The sequence below is a fragment of the Equus asinus genome, chromosome 2 (assembly GCF_041296235.1).
Source record: "Equus asinus isolate D_3611 breed Donkey chromosome 2, EquAss-T2T_v2, whole genome shotgun sequence".
Lineage (NCBI taxonomy): Eukaryota > Metazoa > Chordata > Mammalia > Perissodactyla > Equidae > Equus > Equus asinus.
This window is the reverse complement of record NC_091791.1, coordinates 87,169,721-87,194,028: the sequence shown is the minus strand read 5'-3', so window position 1 is coordinate 87,194,028 and position 24,308 is coordinate 87,169,721. Positions and strand designations below refer to the sequence as shown.

Below are 24,308 nucleotides of genomic sequence, written 5' to 3'. Positions count from 1 at the left end.
TTTTTTTTTATACTTTTAATCCTGCTGTCTCTTATTCTCTACTTTTATTATGTAATTTGTTTGGAGTACTCAGATGTAACAAGATATCAAGTAGAACACCTAATTTTATTTTTTGACCTAAATCTTTAATGGCTCATTCCGTGTCATTATTTACAGGATCTGTACATCGATCGTCCTTTACCGTATTTAATTGGGTCAAAGCTGTTCATGGAGCAGGAGGACGTAGGTCTTGGAGAGCTGTCTAGTGAAGGTACTCTTTTGCACCAATTTTTTTACTTTTAATATTTATATCTTAGCTTTTTATTATAAAGTAATCTCAAACTTTATATTACATTTTTAAGAATAATACAAAGAACTCCCATGTACCCTTCACTCTGGTTTACCTGTTAACATTTCACCACATTTGTTGTATCATTCTCTCTCTGTATACTTAACATTTTTTTTGAACCTATTTGAGAGATATCATGCCCTATTACTCCTAAATATTTCTGTGTGTGTGTGTGTGTGTGTGTGTGTGTGTGTTTTCTAAGAACAAGGATGTTCTGTTATATAACCACAGTATAATTATCAAAGTCAGGAAATTTTATTGGACATAACACTATTATATTAGCTAATCCTCAGTCATATTCAGATTGTGCCAGTTTTCCCAATAATGTCCCTTACAGTCTCTTTTTTCCTCTGGTCCAGGATCACTCACTGCATTTAGTTGTTAAATCTCTCTTGTCTTCTTTTAGTCTGATACAATTTCTTGGCCTTTCTCTGCTTTTCACAACCTTGATGTTTTTGAAGAGTACAGGCCAGTTTTTTTCTTAGTACTTAGTAATTTTTTTTTTTTTGTAACTAGTAATTATCTTGTGGGGAGATACTTTGAGGCTGTGTAAATATTCCATTCCTCACTATAGTGAAGATACTTTTAATTCCAGTTAATGAGTATAGATGGTTTTCTCAGAATCTCTGAGATGCTGATACATGGTGGTTTGTGATTTTGAGAAGGCACAAAGGACGTTTTCTTACGAATATTGGCAATAACCCTTATCTTTCTTCTAACCAGAAGGTTCGGTCGGCAGCGATCGTGGTAGTATTGCAGACAGTGAAGAGGAGAACGACGAGGAGGTAGGGCTCTGTGGTGTGTCCCGGTCGTGGTGGGCAGAAACTTAGGATGCGTTTAGCAGGATAGTGAATAACATATTTGTGAATCAGCAATCCGTTTTCACTCATCTTTCAACAGTGATAGAAACCATATTCTGAAGTTTTTTCCTTGGGATTAGATTTCTTTTTTGTTTTGTCTACATAAACAAGGAAAACTGCTATTTAATCCCTTTTTCCAGTATCCTGCCTCCCACCTCCCTACCGGATTCTCTTCTGCTCAATATATTTTGAGTGGGGCGGCTTAGATATTTTGGTGGAATCTCTACCTGAGATAGTTTTTGAGTAAGTTCTAGCTTTGAATAATGGTAGGAAAAAAAAAGAAATTCACGTTTAAATCTTTTAAAACCAGAAGAATGCTTAAAACATCCACTTAGATTTTAACTTTGCTGCTGCCTCTCGCATCTTTGTATTCACAGAGCATAATCCGATAACCTGACTCCCTGCTCTAGGATCTCGGGGCCTGTGGTCCTTGACCTGTTGTATTTGGAGTTGTTCCTTTAAGTGGAATATTCATTATTACAAAGGGCAGACACATTTTGAAGTTCCTGAGTGTGCGTTTCTGAAAGGAGACAGTTTTGTACACGTGCTTCTCTCTTCTCCTCCCTCTGTTTCCACAGTCCCCCTCTCCTGACCTCCTTCCTCCAGCCCTCCAAGCAAAAATCCTAGCAGTAGGAAATAAGCTTTTCTTAAATAATCTCACTGTAACTGGTTGTCACTAGCTGAATCTTTTGCTTTTGGTCATTGAAACAACTCTTTATCTAATTGCACGTAGCAAATACAATGTTCCCTTCTTGAGCCTGATGAAGTAGTTATTCTATTTATTTAGAGGGAATTTACAGAGTGGAGTCCAAAATGTAAAGTACACACAGCTTTTAATAATTTAGTTAATTATATGTGCAACCCTTACTTTAAATCCAAAGATTGGAGATGATAGATAGACATGAACAAATTGTTAGCAATGTTTAAATGAACCACAAAAGGTACATGTTAACCGGAACAACCCTTGGCAGTCTTGCCAACTGTCCACCTTATCTGCGCCTTGATGCTTCAGGTGAACAGTAATCGGTACAAAGAGACCAAGTATTGACTGCCTCAGAGACTTAGACCCGAAATCATTTCTGTGCTTCTGAGTAAAGCATGGGTTAACAACAAGCCTTTTTTCCCTCTAAAGGAGTCAGATGAAGATTTCGCCAATCATAGTGACAATGATCAAAACCGGGTAAGACTCATGTATTGAAGTTACTTTTAAATTTTAATTGAAGCATAGCATATATACTAAAAATATTTTTGAGTGACTTATGAGAAAGTAAGGATTTGTTCATGTTTACAACTAATTATATTTCAAGCATTTCGTGTTTTTAGGCTGACTACACCCTGTATGTTTTTCCCTTGTTTTAAAATTTAAGACAATAATAGCAGTAACATTAAGGAACACTCAAAAGATGGAAATCTTCTAATCTTACTGTCTTAGCACTGTTGTCTTAATTTTTGTATATCCTTCTGAGACATACTCTTTTCATAATATGCATAGTTTATTTTCTGCTATTTTATATGAACATATCCTCAGTGTTTCCTTGTCATTTTAAACAGTCTTTGTACTTTACTTTGTAACCTTCTCTATTTTTTAAGCATACTGATATATGATACTGTCATAGTCTCTAAATGTATATGGGAAATAGTTTATTTCTAGGTTTTTAGTTTTGAGATAATGCTGCATTCAGTATTTTCATGCATAAAAATCCTTTGCTTTTGTGAGCTGTTTCCTTAGGAATAAAGTAGTGTATAGTTATATTTAAGGCTGTTGATACTACTCCCTGATGGATGTTCCAAACTACAGATCATGCGTAATGATTTACCTGAAATTTCATCAGCACTGGGATTATGATTTTTGCTACCATAATATATGTACAGTAGTATATTGAGATCATCCCAGTTTGCATGTCAGTTTACTAATTGGGAAATATTTTTTCACAAAAATTTTCAACTATTAAATGAAAGCTTTAGCACTTTTTGGTTGGTACTTTTATTATCCTAGTTATATTCACAAATGTAGCTAGTCTGTATAATTTTAATAATCAGTTCTTTAGTGTATTTATTTCTATGGAATTTGCTGTTCAGATCCATAAGTTCAGACAGTTTTTCAAATAATACAGTATAGTGATTAAAAGCACTGGCATAACCATTTGTATTGTTAAAGATAGACTAGTTTTGTGTGTAATGTGTAATGTCAGTGTTCTAAGGATTAAATTAGTTAAAAAGTTGTTGTAGCATAGTTCCTGGCACAGTTTATCTATTTAAACATTAAAAAATTTTTTGGAGGGCCGGCCCCGTGGTGTAGTGGTTAAGTTTGTGCGCTCTGCTTCAGCATCCCAGGGTTCACAGGTTTGGATCCAGCTGTGAACCTACACACTGCTTGTCAAGCCGTGCTGTGGTGGTGTCCCACATACAAAATAGGAGAAGATTGGCACAGATATTAGCTCAGGGCCAATCTTCCTCACCAAAAAAATAATAATAATAATTATATGATTTTTACATACCAGTGGCTTCTTTTGTAAAAATTAGAACTTAACAGATACATTTGAGCCCTGCAGTTCTCATCTTCTCATGCTCCCCATAGGTATCTGGCGTTACCATCTGGGAGTGTATATTTCCAAGTGTTTTTCCTTTATTTTACAAATATATCTGTGTCCACAGAAATGGTCTAGTGAAGGGGGCGGTGGTCAGGGTGCCAGGCTGGGTTTATCATTCAGCGTTTTTTCACTTGATCTCCTTAGACGTCTCTAGTTGTTACGGCCTATCCCTTTTAACTGTTAGTATTTTTGTTAAGATAAGACTATGCTTATTTAGTTATGCATTTCTCTAGTGGTGGACATTTTTAGTATTTCAATATTTTGGTATTACAGTTTTGTACTGAAAATAAATCCTGTGCATTATTTGTTCTATGTTTGCAGTTTTAAAGGGAAGGTCTAAAGGCCAAGTGGCAGTTTCACTTTTTCAACTTGATGACCATATCTATAGTTCTAATCTGGTGGTTTATGCTCTTAGCACACTGCACAGATGAGTGAGGAGGAGGAGGATGACGATGGTTGTGACATCTTCGCTGACTCTGAGAAGGAGGAGGAAGATGTTGAGGACATTGAAGAAAATACTAGACCTGTAAGAAAGACTATAGTTGCTATCGCTTGGCCAGGTTTTAGAAATGGTACCTAGGACTCATTCCTTTTATTGTCATTTATATCTGTAACTGATTTATTTTGTATCATACTTGTAATTTCATTTATTTACACTTTTGAAAACAGTGGTTGAGCATTCCAGATTACCTTATGAGTACCACTTTCTTCTCCAAAAGTTATCATTACACAAGTTAGATCATTGAAAATAGATTCAGTTCTGGGGTTTTAAGACCCAGATACTCATCCCCTCCCCCATCCCCAACCACTTCATCGTAGTTTTCTTATCTAGATCTTTGAGTATGAAAGTGAAGTATAAAAAATAAGGAGTTAAAGAGCATCTCCCTTTATTTGAACTCTGAGTCATGTTTCTCAGGTGATCAGTATGGCATGCATATATTTAAATTCAGTTAAACCCTATTTTCTCATCAGTTCAATTTCTTTGCCATTGTTTACATACTTTTGTTAGGTGTCCAAAAAGAAACTTTACCAGCTTGTATGTTACTTAAAAGTGATTCTTTCTGTCTTTTCTGCCTGTAGAAAAGAAGTAGACCTACCTCATTTGCTGATGAGCTGGCGGCTCGTATCAAAGGGGATGCTGCAGGCCGGATGGAAGAGGAGCACACAGGTACGCCACCGAGATGAGTTAACAGGTGGTGGGGAGGTGCAGGCCCCTCCGCTGGGCCTCACTGGGGGCAGACTTCCCTTTACTAAGCTGCCAGAGGCTTAAATTGTAGTTCTTATTCTTTTTTTTGGTTTAGAGACGCTTTGATAATTGAACACTGTGGACCGCCCCCCAAGAAAAATGCACATATGCACATCTGTATATGCAGTTTCAGGGGATTAATGGATATGCCAGAGAACCGTGGACCCCAGACTAAGAATCCCTGGCTTAATACTGCCCTATATTCTGACCAGATAAAAATGTGCTGTACAGTGTACTTTAGAAATTTAACAGGGCAGAAAGCTGTCAGTGAAATTCTCTCAGCAAGTGCAGTCCCGGCATGCACATGATCCTGGTGTCTAAGCTGAGGCTTTCTGCCTTGAAAAGAGGCACTTCTGAGTGTCTGCTGTGGGTGAGGCTCAGGCGGGAGCTGAGACACAAAGGTAATGTCTTGCTCTTAGCTTAGGAGTTGTGAGGATGACAGACGTGTGTAAAGAATCAGTGGGTAAATACCAAGAGTAGACTGAGTGTTGTTAAAACTGTGAAATATTCTTCAAGCCTCATCCCCAGGAGAAGCGAAACCTCGGAAGATGTTGAAAGAGAAGAAGGAAAGGAGAACTCCATCAGACGGTAGGCCTTTTCCCTCATTCTGTCATCCTAGGAGGCTCTTAACTCGGGAATATCACTTATGTAATTCATAATGTGCCGCTTTAAGTACTGACAAATGGGGTCTGTCTCCATTCACTTTTTCAAAGCATTTAAGAGCAAGCTGAGAGGAGAGGTGAGTGAGGAGTAAAAATGTTTAAAAGATTTGAATTATTGGGTTGTATAGCGCTCATTAGCTATCTTTGTAGAATCCTCTAGAAGTACAGAAACTAGGAATCTCTAGCATTTGTTTTCAATAAAGAATATATCAGGCCCTTCATGTTAAACAGTAATGTCCATTATAGTCTCATTTGTGACTGTCAATCTGCAGATGTCTGTTTCGTCTGCTCCTCATTCCCCAAATTCTTGGTGGGATGGGTCTTGAATGGTGGTTAAACCATATAGTTGCTTCGAAAGAACTTTAGGTAAAGGGGATTGCTTACAGAATTCACCCCGCTCCAGACATTCACACTGGAGCTAGGGAACCTGGAGAGCCCTTGAGGGGTTCCGTGAACTCTTCAATGAGTTTTTGTTTGAAATTCCTCAGACTGCCAGCACTCAAATACTCCTTGTTACGTATGGTTAGATAAACTCCGTGCCAGTTTTGGAGATGCTGTCGACACGTTAGCCAAACCGTTTTTAACTCTTGCTGCAAAATATTCCTTTCGGTTTGCTAGATGAAGGAGATAACTTGTTCGCACCCCCCAAGCTGACTGATGAAGACTTCTCGCCGTTCGGTTCCGGAGGAGGCCTGTTCAGTGGAGGCAAGGGACTTTTTGATGACGAGGATGAGGAGGTGAGTCAGTGGGAATAGTGAAGCTTTCCATGCTGTGTCCTGGGTCAAGAGGGAGAAGTGCACTTTGTTCCTTTAGTGGGGAAAACATGGCTTCTTAGTTGGAAGTTGCTTCTCCTTTCGTATTTTGGCAGATTTTGAACTAACAATCACAAAGTGAGAAAATATTGTATCCTGATGCCCTTTGTCAGGTGGGGAGCGGACGTGAACGTTCGTTGTAAATAGTTTACTTGATTAGGTAGTTGTTTCTTATCTGTTGTCTTCTTCCATGTTCCTATTTAGTTCCTGGACAGATCTGAATTATTTAAGGGTCTGATTTGTGGGAACTGATTTTCTGGCAGAACAGTAAATATGTAGCTTTAAGCTTTACCAGGCACTTTTCTTTAGAAATTTTCAAGTGCGGCTCCATTTGCCTCTGCGTTTCTGAATTGTGTGTCTTATACCTTATTACCACCAGAGCGACCTCTTCGCGGAAGCCCCTCGGGATCGGGAAGCCCGAGCCCCTGTTAATGGAGGTGAGTTTGGATTGAGGCTGACTGTGCTGCTTCGTGACCAGAGTTCCAGAACTGTCCACTTCTCGTTAGGCACTGGACCCCCTGAAGTTGTTCCCAAGCCTCACTTCTTTGTCAGGCAGGAAGCTGTTCCGTTTGCCTCGGTCTAGTTAAAAGGAGCTGATTTTCACCAATTCATGTCTTGGAAAAAACCAAAAAGTCCCATCTGTAAACCCACAGCACAGTTTTGCCTCTTCCTTAGGAGAGAATTCATAAAAAGTCCAACAGGAAAAGTATGCTCCAGCAGTGTTGAGGATGTTTTAATTTAATCAAGTTTAATTCAAAGGAACATTTCTAAAATTCTCCATATAAGTTGGAGGTCAGTAATTCCCCAGGCTGGTGTGCATCAGCACCATCTATGGAGTTTTTAAAGAGCACACATAAAAAATTTAAAAACTTACAAATATTATTCCACTAGGTCTGTGGTAGTTCCTGGGAATTAGAGATTAGGTATTTGCAGTGGTTTGGTCTCCCTAGGCCACGAGTCGTCTGATTTTGGGCTTGCTGTGAAGCTGGCTGACTTGACCGTCCTGCGGTTCCTGCTCCACTTTTTGGCAGTGGTGGCTTGCCTGGTTTCCCTCTTTCCTGTCTTTCTCTTCATGTTTTCGCGGATGTTTTAAATTTTCTGCTGTTCTTTTTTACCTGTTTTCATCAAACTGGAGCAGCTGGTGTGGGAACTGTTGAGGAGCCCTGCTTGCTCTGTCCCTGCCTCCCCTTTTGTGCTCTGCACCTTCCGTGGCCCCCCCAAGCCAACGCCACTGCTGTCGTCTGCCCGGAGGCAGAGCGACCTTCCGTGGGAATCACAGCCTAGACGTGTCAGTACCAAGAGAAAAGTCATGACATTGGTAGAGAGGACCAAGCTAAGGAATTCTAAAATGCCTCTGTTTCGAAAAATTAGTTTTACAAAGTCTCCTCTTAGCTATGTATTGTGTCGCACATATTTTAGGAAGGTGCATTTAACAAGGAAAGTCATTTTCTTTGTTGAAGTGGTCATCTCTTTCTTTCTCCTTTTAGTGTCTTCATCCTCGAAACCTGGAAAGAAAATCCCAGCAGGAGCTGTTTCTGTATTTTTAGGTATCCTAACTTAGGGTTTGTTTTTAAAAACTGTATAAGTATCATTTTGTCATTTTGAAATTGTCGTCTTCTAAGGGCTGGTTGGAGAGTAGGAAGGGCTTCAGAGGGCATCAAACAGCCTACAGAAGGAGCTCATTTACTGCTGTTAGCTCATACTCTCTTAGAAGTCAGTGGCCTTGAACTTTTTTGTGTTTGAGTGACCAGGTGATTCTGCATGTGGGACCTTCTGCAGCCCTAAGGGCTGGAGGTTATTGGGTTCTGTTAATGTGTTTTGTGGATGAACTGAAACTCAAAAGTTCTTGGTGGGTGGTAGTGGGTTTTTTTTCCCTGTAAAGTCAGGAGCCCATGCTGGCTCACAGCTGGGCCATCCTGTTCCACCACCCACAGGAGATGCTGATGTGTTTGGTGCCATCTCTGCTCCATCGCGGAAGGAGCCCCAGAAGCCCGAGCAGCGCCCCCCAGGAAAGAGCCCCTGCCTCCCAGCGCCTGCCGGCCTCTTTGATGATGAAGATGACGATGATGACTTTTTTGCAGCATCCTGCAGCAAACCTCCCAAAACAGGTATCTGTTGCAGCCTCTATTTCTGAGAATTTAGCTGGAAAAGAATGTTGACCTAAAACGGACATAAAGCTCCTTTATTCTGTATCTCTTGTAGTTCCAGAATCCTGTCTCAAGCATTCTTGTCATAGAGTTGTCTCATCTCTACTTAAATATTTATGGGCCTTGGAGGTCTCTATTTTATGAACCATTTTTTTCTGCTTTGGAAGCTAATTACTAGCATTGTCTTCCTTACTGAGAGCTGAACTCTGTTCCCCTGTAATATCTGCTCAGGAGTTCTGGTTGTGACTGTTGGAATTACAGAGAAAGTTTTAATCAGACTTTCTTCCAGCCATCTTTGGTGTACTATGTGAGTGGAATGTCACGTGCTGGCTGTTTAGTTCCCTGCTTTTCTTCTCTGTGCCAGAAAGCCCAGGTAACCTTCACCTTTCCCTGTATGACAGGCTTTTCAGCCCCTTGGCCACTTGGGCACTCTTCTTTCCTCTGCCCTCAAATTTAAGCCAGTGTGTTCATGAAGTCGCTTCTCTGAATCAGTTTTTTTAATGTGCAGGTGGCTCTCCCAGGACTCCTGTCAAAATGCCGATTCTGATTCAGTGGGTGTGGAGTGGGGCCTGCGATTCTGCTTTTCTGACAGGCTCCCTGGTGGGCCGAGGTTGCTGCTCTCTGGGTTGCACTTGGAGTAGCAAGGCTTGGATTCATTGGGTATTTTTCCAGGAAGGAAGGGTGGACCACTAAAGTGCACACAATTTCCAGCAACCTGAGAAAAGGGGTCTTTCTAATAAGGACCAGGTGGACCAGGATGCATTGAGAAGCAGGCTCTCTGGATTATATTCCTTTTCCAGTGGTGGGTGTGGAAAGTAAGGGTAGCAGCAGAAACGTGAGGGAAACAACAGCCTAGTTCTTTTGGAAAGAGTGCAAACCGGATGAATAATACACTCAGATCTGGGCCAGCTAAAATGACAGCGGGTAAGGTGGTGGTGCCTCTTGTGGCTTCGAAGGGCTCTCACTCTGTGAATACCATTGAGAACTGATTTGGAATCAGAAGTAAGTTGATGCTGCTTTCTTTGACAGCTGCTGCTCTCCTGGGACGTTCCTGAGTTGGTGCCCTCATTTCAGGGACACACCCCTCCTTCAGGGCAGCAATGCCTTGGTCAGGAAAGGTTGGGAATCGCCCAAGTGGTCACCAGGAGGGGGATTTATGGTCCCTCCATTCAGTGGAATTTTGTGATGCTGTTAATAAGAATGAGGTCCATGTATGTTGACATAGGAAGATACCCTACGTACATTAAGTAAAAAATTCAAGTTATAAGACACATTGTTCCAATTATATTATTGTTTATAGTGTTACGTGTGAATAACTAGAGTTAATGTTAGTATATCCTTGGGGGAATTAGAAGCATGTATACCAGACCGTTCCTCGATGGACATCTTGTTTGGGTGGGCGGGAGGAGTTATGGGGGAGATTTCAATATTTGCTTTTCTATGTCTTTGGAAGGTTTGACTTTTTAAAAGCAGAAGCTAACCCTCCCTTTTCAGATTCCTAGAGTGCTTGTTCTTTCTGTAGGTCTGTCTTTACCTTTTATGCTAGGCCGAGCTGCGCTAAGCATAGGATGCTGCTGCTTGGATAAGTGTATAAGCCAAATGATTAAACCATCTCTCCTGTGTTTCATTTGAGCTACTGTTGTCTTCTCTGAAAAGTTTCCATCCAGTCCACTTAATATTTCTTCCAAGAAGTAACATAACTTTTTCTGTTTATTCAGTGGGAAGGAAGAATTTTTAATCTGTGAATTTTGCGGTGGGATTTTTGACCTTAGTGTAATTTTATCCTGTGGTCTCTTTCTAAAGACAAAGCCAAATCCACTGCCAGTATCTTTGATGATGAGGAAGGAGATCTGTTCAAAGAAAAAGCAGCAGCTTTGCCGGAAGCTACTGTCAATCAGACAGATGAAAATAAAGCAAGAGCAGAAAAAAAGGTGAGCAGGAGGGAAGACAAAACATAGGAGTGTTGATTTGGGGCATCTTGATAATTCATCTGGAGCCCAGAGGGAAGTAAGTGTATAATGAAGAACTTCAAACATACAGAAAGTTGAAAGAAATACAACTTAGCTTCCGCAGTTGTCAGATTTTGCCTTGCTCAGTGGTTTTAACATCCATTGATCTTTTCCTGAACCCGTTATCATATTGGAGTGCAAAAGAATGCTTTTCCAATTCTGTTGTTTCTTCTGCAGTTAGTGGCTGGCATTCTTCTGAACAGAAGAGTTTTCTCTCCTCCTTTCCCAGCTTTTTAGTATCACTACAGGATCCTGGATTCTCTGTTCGTCATATTGTTATCCATTAGCGTCGTTATTTTTTTTTGATGCTCGTATTGACCTGTATTTGGCCAGTGGGATGCGTCCCCTTCAGTCTTTGAGCTCTTCTGGCTGTTGTCCCTCCCCTTTGCTATCCTGCACACCTTGATCTTTCTAAAGTACATCTCTTTTCGTGTCCTCACTATGAAACCCTGACCTTCCCTCTGCCGACCACCTAGGTCCCAGCTTTCAGAACCCCATAGGCTCTTAGGCACCCGCCTTCCTACACTGGCTCCCACCGTGCATGTCCCACTTGTGCACTGTGCAATGTGGGCAGTCTGTCATACTCTCTGATCCACCACATGTGCCCTCTTCCTTATCTTGCTTTTCTCTTCTCACACGTTCCCTCTGCTGTAACGTCCTTGCTTGTACCGTCTCCTGTGTCCAGGCCTTGCTATCCTGAGAAACTGACTTTATCAAGGAACTGTTTTTTTCCCTGTTTCCTAACTTATACCAATTTTTAAATTCTTTCTCATGATATTCCTACTTTTGTGTTAATTCTTTGTACGAACTTGATACATGTCCTAGGTGCATGGCATCTTTAATCCCCTGATGCCGTATGCTAGCGGGGACTCAGTACATTTTCTCAAGGAATGATTGAATAAGCCTTCATTTCCAGGAATCTTGTTTAACTCTTAACTATTATTATTTTTTTCAACAAAGGTCACCCTACCTCCCAGCAAAAATCTCAAGCTCTTGTCAGATACAAAGACTCAAAAAGGTTTGTTTTCAGATGAGGAAGACGCTGAGGTAAGGAATTCTTTTTCTTAGTTCTGGGAAATTAATCTGTGGATGTGAATTAGAAACTATTTCTGAATCAAGATTTTTCTCAGTAGAGGCACAAGACTTTTTTTAAGTACTTTAGTTCTTTGAAAATAATGTCTTGAGAACACATGGTCTTTAGAAAGTAACATGTGTACAATACTTTTCACTGTTGGATTTGAACCCCACGCATTTCCTGGGAGGAAGAGAGAATGTCTCTCTTCAGGATATGCAAATTTTAGGCTATTTGTTGATTGACAGTGCCATGAGGCACTTGTACCAGAACAGAAATAAACTCACTGCTTCCTTTTGTGTGTGTGTGTGTGAGGAAGGTTGACCTTGAGCTAACATCTGTTGCCAGTTCCTCTTTTTGCTTAAGGACGATTGTCACTGAGCCAGCATCTGTGCCAATCTTCCCCTATTTTATGTGGGGCACCAGCACGGAATGGCTTGACGAGGGGTGCTAGGTCCACGCCCAGGATACGAACCTACAAAGCCCGGGCCGCTGAAGGGGAGTGCATGAACTTAAACACTGTGCCACCAGGCTGGCCCCGTCACTGCTTCCTTTTTCAGTAGTCTTACTAGATAGGGGGCCTAGTGATGAAGTGACTCATGTTCTGGCACAGCCTTCTGTCTTGTGTTTGGTAGTAGCGTGTGGGCTGGCACTGGTCTGCAGACAGCCTCGTCCTTCGGGAAGCGCCATTTCCGTGGAGCAGTACCAGCTCTCAGAAGCATCCCTGCTTTCTCTGACTCCCACGGGCTTAAGTCCTTTTAGAACTAACTTTAGTCTAGGCTTTTAGGGCATCAGAGACTTGTATGAGAATGTAATGGGCAGTAATCAGTCTCCTTCACAGAAAAATCTGTGGACACGGGAGAAATTTACATGTACTTCCAAGAAATTGTGAACTCAGGGTTAAGCTCTGCAGTGACTTTGCACCGACAGCCAGGGTGAACATATAATCTTTGGAAGTAGATTGATTACCATTGATGGCAAATAAAGCCTTTGAGGCTTGTGCTTCATTGGCGGCCAGTGTGCAGAAGATAAGAATTAACCAAAGTCCAGTTAATCCAAACTCCTGACATGTGAGGACAGCATGACCGGGCCTCAAACTCTGGTCTTACCCTGTGCTCGCCCTTCTTCATCGTCAGGCACATCTCCCCTTTGAGGGGCTGTGCGCTGGCTCCTGTCCCTCTGGAGTGCTGTTCCCAGAGTCTGGATGGCCTGCATCCTCGCTTTTCCCGGTTCTCTGTGAGCCTTGCCCTTGCCTTGCCTGGTAGCAAGCCTGCCAGCACACACCGCCACACTCCTGAGCCCCCTCTTCTGTTGTGTTGTTCTTCACTCTGTGTTGCCGTGTGACATTTCTTGTCTACTTGTTCATTGTCTCTGTCCCCAACTAGAGTAACCTCCCTAAGCGTAGAAGATTTTGTTCCCTACTCGTATCCCTAACACCTCAATAGTGCTTGGCACTTGGTAAGCCATCGAATAGTTGTCGGCTACGTGAAGAAACCAAATGTGAGCAATTTCAGTGACTTAACAGGGTTCCAGTTACTTATTGCTATGAAACTAATCACTCCAAAACTTAGTGGCTTAGAAGACCAAGAAGTTTTATTACCTCTTATGGTTCTAGAAGTTGACTGGGCTCAGCGAGGCACTTTTCACTTAGGGCCTCTCATGTGGTTCTGGTCTGAAGGTGACCAGGCTGAGACTCATCTCACTTAGTGAACGGGAAAGGCTCAGAGAGCCGGGGCTCTGGGGGGACCGCCCTCTCTCTCTGCCTGGCAGCCTCAGGGATGCTGCACTTCCTACGTGGTAGCCCAGGGCTTCAAAGGGAGATTCCCCAGGAAGCTGAGCAGAGGTCGTATTGCTTTTTGTAACCCAGCCTCAGAAGTCAGTGTTGTCGCTTCTGCTGAATTCTTTTGGTTGAGGCGGTCCCAAGGACCTGCCAGGTCCAAGGGCAGGGGTCATAGACTCCACTTCTTGACGGCAGAGTGTAAAAGAATTTGCAGACAGGTTTTAAAACCACCACCAAAGGCTTTGTCCCATGTGCATCATCATAGCTTGTCTTCATTGGATACTGACAGCATGCTTAGGCAAGGAGAAGTAAAACAGCACAGTCTAGGAGAGAGGACCGGAGGAATGTTTCTTCACTCCTGCCTCTCTATCGCAGGTGTGGAGCTAAAGCTGTCCCTGTGAAATCGTTTTGGGGACAGGGTTGAGGTAATGGAAAAGCCTTTTTTTCCAACACCAATGAAGATAATTACGTCACAAGTTGAAAACCATAATGTTGAAATTTGGTTTTGTTTTACTTTTTTTTTTTTTTTTTAAAGCAACAGTGCCCTTTCCTTAAGTGAAATCTTGCCATGCATCAATTGCAGAGAGGCATGGGAAATCTGGAGCTCCCCCTGTGTGGCCTCTTCTACCTAAACAGAGCTGTGGGACTCCATGGGGCCCAGGCGAAAACCACTGGGCTGAGAAGAGCCCTTCTCCATTAATGAACTGCCTAGGTCTGGATCTGAGGAGTAGACCTTGATTCTATAATAAAAGAGATCTTTATCCAGGGAGGTCTTAGAAACTACGTTCTTGTCCTATTTAATTGTCCGGCTCTTCTGTATTGAAGTTTCTCTTCCTGAAGGAACAGTTGTCCTAGTTTATGTTTCTAATTCATGCAGCTCATTTGCAGATCTGTCTTTGCATTAGAGGCTGACACTTTACAGCATTTTGAAAATTTCTTCAGAATCTACCAGATCTTTCTCTAGCTTGCAGCATCTCCTAGCTGTAGATGTACCAAACGTTTTAAAATAAAAATTGAATTTGTGTTTATTTAAAAGAAATAATAGCATACTCTTGGGAGAGAGGGGTGTTAGTAAGTAAAACAGAGTCGTAGATCCAGCCATTTTGGAATCTAGCCTCTTTTCATTATTGAATCTGTTTAATCTCTCTGATTCTTTGGACCAAAAAAGGAAGTCATTCTTGTTTTTTTAGCATGGTGGGAGATTGATTAGAGAATTTCCCGCTGCCTTAGGTCATCCAAGGGGGAATGTGGAAACCTCTGGGTTCCAGAGAGGCCCCCTGGAGCTCCATGGGTCTCGGCCTCTCACATGCAGGCGTTTGAGCTGCACGCAGCCAGGACAGACTGACGTGTGTTCCTCAGGGACTGTCTCAGCCAGCTTCCCTCTGACAGAGAGACCTGGACACACGGCGGATATCACGCCACAGTCTTTACTGTCTTATATCTAACTGATACTTTAAAAACTGTTACATCTTACTAACCAGGAGCTTTAATCTTGATCCAACAGGATTTGTTTTCTTCTCAAAATGTGAGTAAGTCAAAAGATGCATCTCTCCAGCCTAGCAAACTCCCCACGTCAGTCTCGCTTTTCGATGATGAAGATGAAGAGGTAACCATTGCTACTGCAACATGAGATAGTCCAGTTTTCAATTAGGAGAGAACCGTTGCTGATGTAGCTTTATAGCCAGAGGCTCATACATAGACAAGGTGATAGGGAAGCAGTCAAACTGTCTGAGGCGTATGTGACAAAAATATTTTGTTTTTTATTTCAGTGACTCCTTTCTTAAGTTTTCTTAGCTGTACAGTGGGCAGCACATTAGATTCTTGACTCAGCTCTTATGGAAGGCTCTGTAGATTTCATTTAAAAAATCTGCCTTTAAGAAATACTTTTTAGAGGATGGGTCTTTGTTATAACCAATGATGTACAAGAATGTTGTGGATACAGTGGGAGTGGAGAGGAGAAGGCAGCGGTGTCTCACCTTGCCTTCCGTCCTCACCCTGGATGAGAGAGCAGAGTCGGGGAGAGGAATGAGGGACGACAAACCAAACTTTACCTGATGCAGTACTGTACGGTGGCCAGGCTCATGGGCTTTGGCATCAGAGCCCTGCATCCGTGTCCCAGCTCCACCATGTACATTCAGGGACCTTGGGCAAGTAACTGAACCTTTCTGAATCTCATGTGCTTAATAATATACAGGGTCATTATGACCATGAAGACAGATACAACAGCTCATTTGCAGCTCTTGGCACAGTGCCTGGCACATAGTAAGTGCACAGTAAATGTTAGCTGTTGTCTTTAGTATCCCCACTAAATGCCAGTTCGTTATTCTCCTGGCTTTTTCGACCTTCCCACACTTTCCATGAAGACTCCCTTTATCGAATCGCTGCATTTCAGGACTGTTCACCTGCTCTAGGATATTATTACAAGTGTTTTTCTGTCTGACTTGGGCTCAGGCCTTCTGATGATTTCGTTCCCATTGCCTTAATGAAAGTACCTTAATAGGTGCTTTTGGAGGGCTTGACTACACAAAAATTTACAAATGCCATTGAACCAAAAGAATCAGCTCTTTAGTAGGCCATTGATTTTATTTAGTGAACTGTTTCTTAAGTTTGTATTGGCTCTTCAGAATTAACCAGAAACACAAGTCGTGCCTCCCCTCTGTCCCAGGTATGTCTTTGTAGATGTGAAAGAGTGGAGAATGCTCTCTCTTTCCCTCCTTTGATCCATTGCTCCAGTTTCTAATGCATAAAAAGAAAGATGCAGGTTGCTGGCTGCTGCAGGGGGCTGAGCTGCTCTCATGCTGATGCCAGGCTGGCTGCTCTTTTCAGTGAGCATGGAGGGCTCGCTCACAGGAGGACGGGGGGCCAGGTTTCCTCCTATTTCTGTGACTTTGTCCTCACGTTACCCTCCTCCTGCTCCCTCCCAAGTGTCCCCCCTTCGAGTTCGAAGGTATCTGTTTCCCTTCTCTAGATGGAGAGTACAGTTACAGAAGATTGTAGACTGTTGCTGTAGAGTGAGGAATAAGAAGTGGGATTTACTAGCATTTTGGTTTTTTCCCCCCAAAGGTGTTATGTATATTCTGTACCTAACGAGAGACTATCCTCTAACAATTTGACGTGAGGGAATGTCTTCAGTTTTTTGTTTTATGCGTATGAAGTTATCATACTCTTCTGCCATTTGTTTTTCTAGGATAATCTTTTTGGGGCTACACCTGCTAAGAAGCAGACATCATCTCTGCTGACTCAGACCCAGGAGAAAGCCAAGCCCTCTGAGCCGTCCAAAAAGAAGGTGTCTGCACTGTTGTTCAGCAGTGACGAGGAGGTGGGCTGCAGCGTTCTCCCAGAGAGGAGTGGGTTGTTGGGTGGGATTTAAGAGTTACGGCCATCCTAAACATTTTCTTTCTCTGCTTATTTTATAGCTAGTGAAGTTCAGTCACCAGAGACTGTTCACAAGACTGTCTTTCTGTTCTTGAAGAAAGATGTTCAGTGTAGTGTGTTAACTGAAAGACTAATCTTTTCAAAATGGTTAGGAATAAAAGAAGTTTGGCCCTCAAATTGTAGTAGATGCTAATTCAAATGAGTTAGGCCTTATTTTGCCTTGTTAAATGATCACTGTGTTTCACTAAGCAAGAACTATAGCTAGACATGGTAGGAGGATCCTATGCAAGTCTAACTCCTTTTTTAATAAGAGTCTTAACAACATTTCCGTTTGCTACCTAGATACATACTATCAAAGCCAGTAGTGAATATGGTGTAGCTGCTGTTCAGATTTAGCTGTACAGCAAAAGACTTTAAATATAATGCAAGAAAGAATCCTCAGCATTAAAAATCTTCCTGTATTATAATAATTGCTCTTCTTTATTTTAACATTGCAGGTAAGTTATGAGGGTATGATGTGGGTAGGTAAATTATAGATAATGTTTTTTATTGACAGTGGCTTAAAATGACACAACATAATTTGCTTTTTCTACTTAAACATATGAATTTATGATGGATTTTTCCATTTTTTCGTTCTTTTTAGCATTCTTAGTGGTGGTTCTCTTTGTAGTAATGGCCAGCCATCAGTGGAATTTCTCCTACCATAGTATTATAGTGGTTGAGGGAAAACAAAAATAATAGCCAAAGCTGGGACCAACAGTTCTTGCAGAGTAAAGATTAACTAGGGTTCTAGAACAGTGACTGTCAACCTAGGCTGCCCATTGGAATCACCTGGAGAACTTTAAAGGGTCCTGATACCAGATTCCACTGCTGGAGAGTCTGAATTCAGTGGTTTGGGATATGGCCTGTCACTGGAATTTCCTAAAGCTCTTTGGGGCATTCTAGTGTGGTGTCACTGGTCTGGAGAAGCACTTCTCAAACCATAACGTGTGAAGAAATCACCTGGGCATCCTGTTAGGAATGCGAGTTCTGATTAAAAAGTCTGGGGTGGAACCCGAGACTCTGCATAACAGATGCTGCTGCTTGGGGACCCCACTTTGATTTGGGAAGCTCTAGACTCTGGAGACCAAAGGACCCCTTGAGCAAGGGCTCAGGAGTTCCTTCATTGCAAGGGCTCAGGAGTTCCTTCATTTGCAAGGGCCCAGGAGTTCCTTCATTTGCAAGGGCTCAGGAGTTCCTTCATTTGCAAGGGCCCAGGAGTTCCTTCATTGCAAGGGCCCAGGAGTTCCTTCATTTGCAAGGGCTCAGGAGTCCCTTCATTGCAAGGGCTCAGGAGTTCCTTCATTTGCAAGGGCTCAGGAGTTCCTTCATTTGCAAGGGCTCAGGAGCGGGGCCAGGTGGAGTTTCCTTAAATGCTTTGCAAAGACCAGGTTCACACTTTCGTGGTAAAAGGGTAGCTAGCAGCTTTCATTGTGTCTTGTTTACATGTTCATTGCATGAGCTTTTTATACATTTTTTTCCAGCCTGCTTTGGGGTTTTTAAATTAAAATATTTTCCTCCAAAGTTGAGAGTACTTGATTTTTTATTTTAAACATTCCTCTTCCTTCTCGTCCTCCTGTATAATTGATTTTGATCCTCTAAAGTAGACAAGTTCTTTTGTCTTAACACGGAGCAGAACCACAGAGAGGAGAAGCGTCATGGAAGGCAGTGGAGGAGGGAGTCTTGAGGTCTGTGAGGTCAAAGAACCTAACTGTCTAGATTCGAGTTCAAAGAAAAGCTTTGGATGTGAGCTTTTGTCAAGAGTGATACTCTTATGTTAAATACAACTTAGTTTAATGAATGTAAATTTTTTTTTTTTGCTTTTTCTTTTTCTTTTCCTGAGGAAGATTAGCCCTGAGCTAACATCTGCCAATCCTCCTCTTTTTTCTGAGGAAGACTGGCCCTGAGCTAACATCCATGCCCATCTTCCTCTACTTTTTCATATGTGGGATGCCTTCCACAGCATGGCTTGCCAAGCTGTGCCATGTCCGCACCTGGGATCCGAACTGGCGAACCCTGGGCCGCCGAAGTGGAACCTCTGCACTTAACCACTGCACCACTGGGCCGTCCCCTAACGAATGTAAATTTTATTTTCTCAGATTCCTTAATCTAAATTGCCACTGGATTTTAATAGATATTTTACGTTTTAAGGACCACTGGAATATTACTGATTCACAGACCAACTCAGCATCTGACAACAGGTCTAAAGGAGAACTTAGGGACTCTGGGACCACCCAGGACCAGGACGCCAAAGCTGTGAAAAAGACCAGCCTCTTTGAGGAGGATGATGAAGATGATCTGTTTGCCATTGCCAAAGACAGGTGAGATGGTCATTGTGAGAAATCATTTAATCGGTGTCCGTGGTAACAAGTGAAGGTATTTGATGTGCAAGATGTCAGTTACTGGAGGTGACATGCTAATCATTCATTGCCTAGTAGTCACAGAAAGGAGAATGTCTTTGATTTCCACTTGCAAGTTAAAATACTGGGAAATGTTTTTCTCCCAATTCTGGGAAATGTTGTTCTTTATGGATTCTTACCTAATTTCTTCTACCTTTCATTTTTTTTAACCTTAAAATGTTATTTTTCTTTGTTAGGGATTTATTTAAGGAAAGTTTGTCATCTCTTTTGTTTTTCCTCTGGGCTACCTTAAAGAATGTAGATGAAGTTTGGGTAAGTTTACTTAAGTTTGTGATTTGGACAGAAATCTGCTCAGCATTGAAAAACACCCTGTGAGGAAAATGGTTCTCTGCAGAGCTGTGCCTTATCACACAGTTCCTGGTGCTGATCCGGGTGGCCCTGTACAGTAATGACACTTGGACTAAAGCCAGCAGGAAATGTAGAGTGAGCATGGGCTGTGCTTGGTGGTGGAACATGCTGCCAGGTTAGCTGTGGATTCAGAATAACTCCTCAGCAAATTGTTTTTTCTCTTGGGAGCCTTAAATGATTACTTTGAAATTCAATTGCATGGTAGTAGCGTAAAGAGGCAATTGATTAGACATGTAAGTCCTGTGCAATGCTGTGATTAAGCTTTAGTTTTGATTTGATAGATTCAGAAGTGCCTTATATTTCTGTTTCCGAATATTGTGATCTCTTCAAATGTCATCATTTCTACTTTAGGTCCCTGTGACTTTATCCTGGATATATCTTTGTCTTCTGGTCAAGAATATAGGCTCTGGAATCCCAATACCTAATAATAAATCCTGGCCCTGCCAGTTCCTTTCTGAATAACCTTGGGCAAGTTACCTAACCTCTCTCGGCCTGAGTCTCCTTACCTGTTAAACAAAAATAGTAATAGTACTTCTTCCATAGGATCTTTAAGAGATTAAATGAAATCCAAATGTGAAACAGTTAGTACAATAGCTGTTAGATTGTAAGCACCTGAATGTTACTGTTTATTATCATGAGTGCAGGGGAAATAACATTTCATTCCTTTATTTTTCTTGCTCTCCCTTTCCTGGGGTGCTCTTCTTCCTTTCTTACCTGACCAGCTTCTTTCAAGTCTCAGTTGAAGTCCTCTCTTTAGGAAGCCTTCTCTAACCCAAACAGATGAGAGAGAGGGAACAGGCTCAGAGTCTAGAGCACACATGGCTCCGTCTCCATTTGCCCCTCTTCCGTGGCTCCGTTGCTCTTGAGCCTTTTCTACCTTGTATAGAAAGTATCTGTTTACATGTGCTCCGCTCCCTTTACCCCTGTCCCCTGCCACACACACACCCACACAGATGATCACAAGTTCAGAGATCTGGAAACGTTTATTCTTTGTAGGTCCTAGTACAAACTACACACAATACCTAGCTTTCGGTAATACTTTCTCTGCTCCAGACTCATTCCACTCCAGATGGAGTGAGATGAGTTTTGGGTTTGAAGAGAAGGCATGGAAGGGCACACGGGCACCTGGAAAGAAAGGGTTGAGTGCCCAAGGAGGCACCAGGCCACAGGTCACAGCCTGAAGCAGGCCCTGGCCCTGCTGCCTTCCTGACCATTCTGGAAGAGGCATCCACGCTCTCTGGTTCTTCCTCTGCCATAGGGAGTGGTGAGAGAGGATGCTACGTTTGTGAATGCTAAGAGTGTTGTGTGCCTTGGCAGAGCTAATAGCCGGTGCACCTACACTGAGTCAGAAGTAACTGGAAAGGGGCAAGGTGTGGAGGCCCTGGGCTCTTCCACGTAAGGATGAGGGACGGAGGCTGATGATTTGCTAGACGCAAACTGCACCTCCTTCAACGGTTTTTGTTGTTTGCTTCCATCTGTGTAAGGTCAACAGGTGGCCTGGGTGTTTTCATGCTAGAGGGGTTGTTATGGGTGTGGCCTAGAAAGAATATTTTCTTTTTTCTAATCACATTTACCTATAATTTGACCTTTTCTTTGTTTGTGTAGCCAAAAGAAGACCCAGAGAGCATCACTGCTCTTTGAAGATGACGTTGACAGTGGAAGCTCTCTATTTGGCTCTCCTCCCGCCTCTGGTCCTCCTGCAACAACGGTATTGTTCACCCCTCAGGCCCAGGAAGTGTCCTTGAGGTGATGTTACATGAATAGTGGTCCTTCCCTGAATTAGCTCCTAAAACCTGATCTTGGAGGCTGAGTCCAATGGAGAAACTCATTTGTGTGGTTTTAGAAAGAGATATTCTGGTTGGTGGTGTTTTACAAATGAGGCACACGTGCAAAGCCTAGAGTAAAGGATTCCTCTGTGGCATGCAGCCCATTCAGTGTCAGGTGGCGGCCTCCGGAGTCTCAGGGGAGAGGACAGTTCTCCTGGGGAAATTGCCAGGCTTAGCCCAGAGGCACAGAATTCTGCTCCCATTACAGCAGGTCAGTTAAAGCACAGATTATTCCTTTTAGGAGCAAGTTTCAAGTACTAACACTTTGGTCCTCGTTTATATTAATAGTTAATCAGGAAAAGGGAAGGAAATTCAGACGCAGGCTACAACATAGCTCTGCCGTCAGGACATTATACCGAGTGAAATAAGCCAGGTACGAAAGGACAAATGCTATATGGTTTCACTTACTGAGATACCTGGAGTAGTCAAATTCCTAGAAATAGAGAGTAGAATGGTAGTTTAAGGGGCTGGGGGGAGGGGGATTTGGGAGTTGTTTAAAGGGTACAGTTTCAGTTTTACAAGATGAAAAGATTCTGGAGATTGGTTGCACAACAATGAATATTCTTAATACTATTCAACTATACACTGAGAAATGGTTAAAATGTAAATTTTATGTTGTGTTTTTTACTACAGTTAAAAATCTTTTAAAAACTAAAGTATGTGGGGCTGGCCCAGTGCTGTAGTGGTTGGGTTCCCATGCTCTGCTTCGTCGGCCCGGGATTCGTGGGCTGGATCCCAGGCACAGACCTCCATACTGCTCATCAAACCGTACCATGGCGGTGTACCATATACAAAATGGAGGAAGGTTGGCACAGATGTTAGCTCAGGGCCAATCTTACCAAAAAAAAAAAAGTATGTGGTAAGAAAACAATTAGCTAATCAGTGGCTCTCTGGTCTAAATACCCTTCAAGTGGTTATGTCTAAATGGCGTCACTACCACAGTCAAGTAAGCTAAAAAATTTAGCCAATCTTGATGTTAGTTAGATCAAAAAGGAGTATTAAAGAATGAGAGGAGAGTGGCATGATGATAATTTTTGTCCAGGGAACCTAGGCATCCTGGAACCCTGTCTTTGGCCTGTCATTCATCTCTCCCCAACACGTTCCCTAAGTGGGTAGATGTGAGTATGTGCACACAGAAAAGTGAGGCTGAGTAATATTTATCACCAACTGGCAATTGCCAGCAAAGGGCCCCAAAGGGAGGTGTCGAACTTCTTCAGCTAGGCCTGTGGGGATCTCCTTTACCAGAGCTCAGTTAGCCTAAAGGCTAAGAATCAAGCCAACTTGCAATGTGCTGTGACAGCCTTCAACCCCAACTTCAGACCACTCTACCTTGGCACGTGTTAGAGGCAGAAAGACATGCAAGACGGAGAAGAAGGGATGAGCCCCCCAGGAATCCTGTGGGAGCAGCCACAGAATCTCAGATGGCAGTTCCTCCCCCCCGGCTTGAGAAAGAAGGCCTCCCCCTCCCACCATGGTGATGGTGGAGATCCCTGATACCTGCATGTCCCTGGGACACCGCTCCTCCTGGGGGTACAGTGAAGGAGTAAGGGAGCAGTAAAGGAGCCTGGAACTTCCTGTTTTCTAGAGGCTGATACTTGGTTCCTCTTCCAAACCTCCTAAATGTTTTCTGTTTAAAGTTTGTTTTAAATTACACAGTAATATGTGGATGCCTTCTTAAAAAAGGTTTAGAGTAGAGAAGACAAAGTCCCCATTCCATACTTCTTCCTGGGTGTAATCATTATTAACAGTGTGTTGTCAATCCTCTCAGGCATGTTTGTGGGCATTCACATGTATTTTTTTAATTTAAATAAGATCATGTTATACATTTTTATGCATCTTTTTTTGTTCTGCAGCATGTTTTTTTTCCATAAGCTCTGCCTTGCTCTTTTTCACCACTGTATAGCATTCCAGTGTGTAACTGAACCCAGGAAACATGTAACTATTTCTCCTTTGATGGAGTAATCGTCACTGTTTCTGCCAGTTTGTTAGGGATGTTTATTCCCATCCTTACTGCCTTGTCATTTTTAGCTCTGACTGTTGAGATAATTTCTTATCTGGCCTCTCTATCGATGCTCCTTCCCTGCATCTGCTCTCTTTGCTGTTCTGTAGTTCTCTCCTTAAAGACAGCCCAGTCCTTTCATCTCCTTGTCAGAATGCCTCAGCTGCGCTTACCATGCCACTTGTAATCTTCTTCACACTTAACTCATCTTTTCCACCCTCGCTCGCCATGTGACTCATGCTGTCCCAGAATACTCCAGAGGAGGTTGTTGCCTCTTTGTCTGGAAATATTCTTCATACTCTCGGACATAGTACGAATGTTAACGTGTCCTGTGCAAGCTTCCCAGACCAGGCACGAGCCAGTTGGCAGCTGAGGGAGTCTTCCCTGCCACGTTCCCTTTCAGTGGGGTCACACTGCTCGCACTAGAAGCTCTCAGCGTTGAGGGGGCAGGCCGCCTTCCCTGGGTCTGGGTCTCCTCGCTGCTTCTGGGGTGCTCATAACGCTTTCTTGAATCCACTGTACTTGCACCTCCCTAAAGAGGACATCTAGTGGCTCCATGGTGAAAAGAGTCGGGAGATCTGAGTGGTTTTTCTGTGTTAAATTATGAATAGTAACCTCTACCCTGGGTAAATGAGCAATAATCTAATGAAGTTTGAAGGTTCTGGAAATGTAAAACTTCTTTCAACCTGTAGTAATTATGATTGCTAAATAAGACAGAAGGTCAAAGATACACATTTTAAGTGGGAAAACAACCTGCACACATGATTTTTACCAATTGTGAAATGTAATCACCT

The 24,308-nt window shown here is 42.5% G+C and overlaps 1 protein-coding gene across 4 annotated transcripts in view; it reads left to right on the top strand.

The window, feature by feature from the left end:
- WASHC2A (WASH complex subunit 2A) overlaps window positions 1–24,308 on the top strand; it is a 49,695-nt gene that overhangs the window by 11,020 nt on the left and 14,367 nt on the right. For 2 of the 4 annotated variants that reach the window (XM_044759175.2, XM_044759167.2), the window contains exons 6-21: window positions 157–250; window positions 1,052–1,113; window positions 2,321–2,368; window positions 4,195–4,305; window positions 4,860–4,947; window positions 5,542–5,613; window positions 6,306–6,424; window positions 6,879–6,936; window positions 7,987–8,046; window positions 8,434–8,607; window positions 10,450–10,577; window positions 11,616–11,702; window positions 15,012–15,113; window positions 16,695–16,826; window positions 19,073–19,242; window positions 21,295–21,397. In XM_044759175.2, coding sequence (XP_044615110.2) covers window positions 157–250; window positions 1,052–1,113; window positions 2,321–2,368; window positions 4,195–4,305; window positions 4,860–4,947; window positions 5,542–5,613; window positions 6,306–6,424; window positions 6,879–6,936; window positions 7,987–8,046; window positions 8,434–8,607; window positions 10,450–10,577; window positions 11,616–11,702; window positions 15,012–15,113; window positions 16,695–16,826; window positions 19,073–19,242; window positions 21,295–21,397 — 1,608 coding nt within the window. The remainder of the gene's footprint in view (window positions 1–156; window positions 251–1,051; window positions 1,114–2,320; window positions 2,369–4,194; window positions 4,306–4,859; window positions 4,948–5,541; window positions 5,614–6,305; window positions 6,425–6,878; window positions 6,937–7,986; window positions 8,047–8,433; window positions 8,608–10,449; window positions 10,578–11,615; window positions 11,703–15,011; window positions 15,114–16,694; window positions 16,827–19,072; window positions 19,243–21,294; window positions 21,398–24,308) is intronic. The other 2 variants (XM_044759182.2, XM_044759169.2) reach the window with 1 other exon arrangement.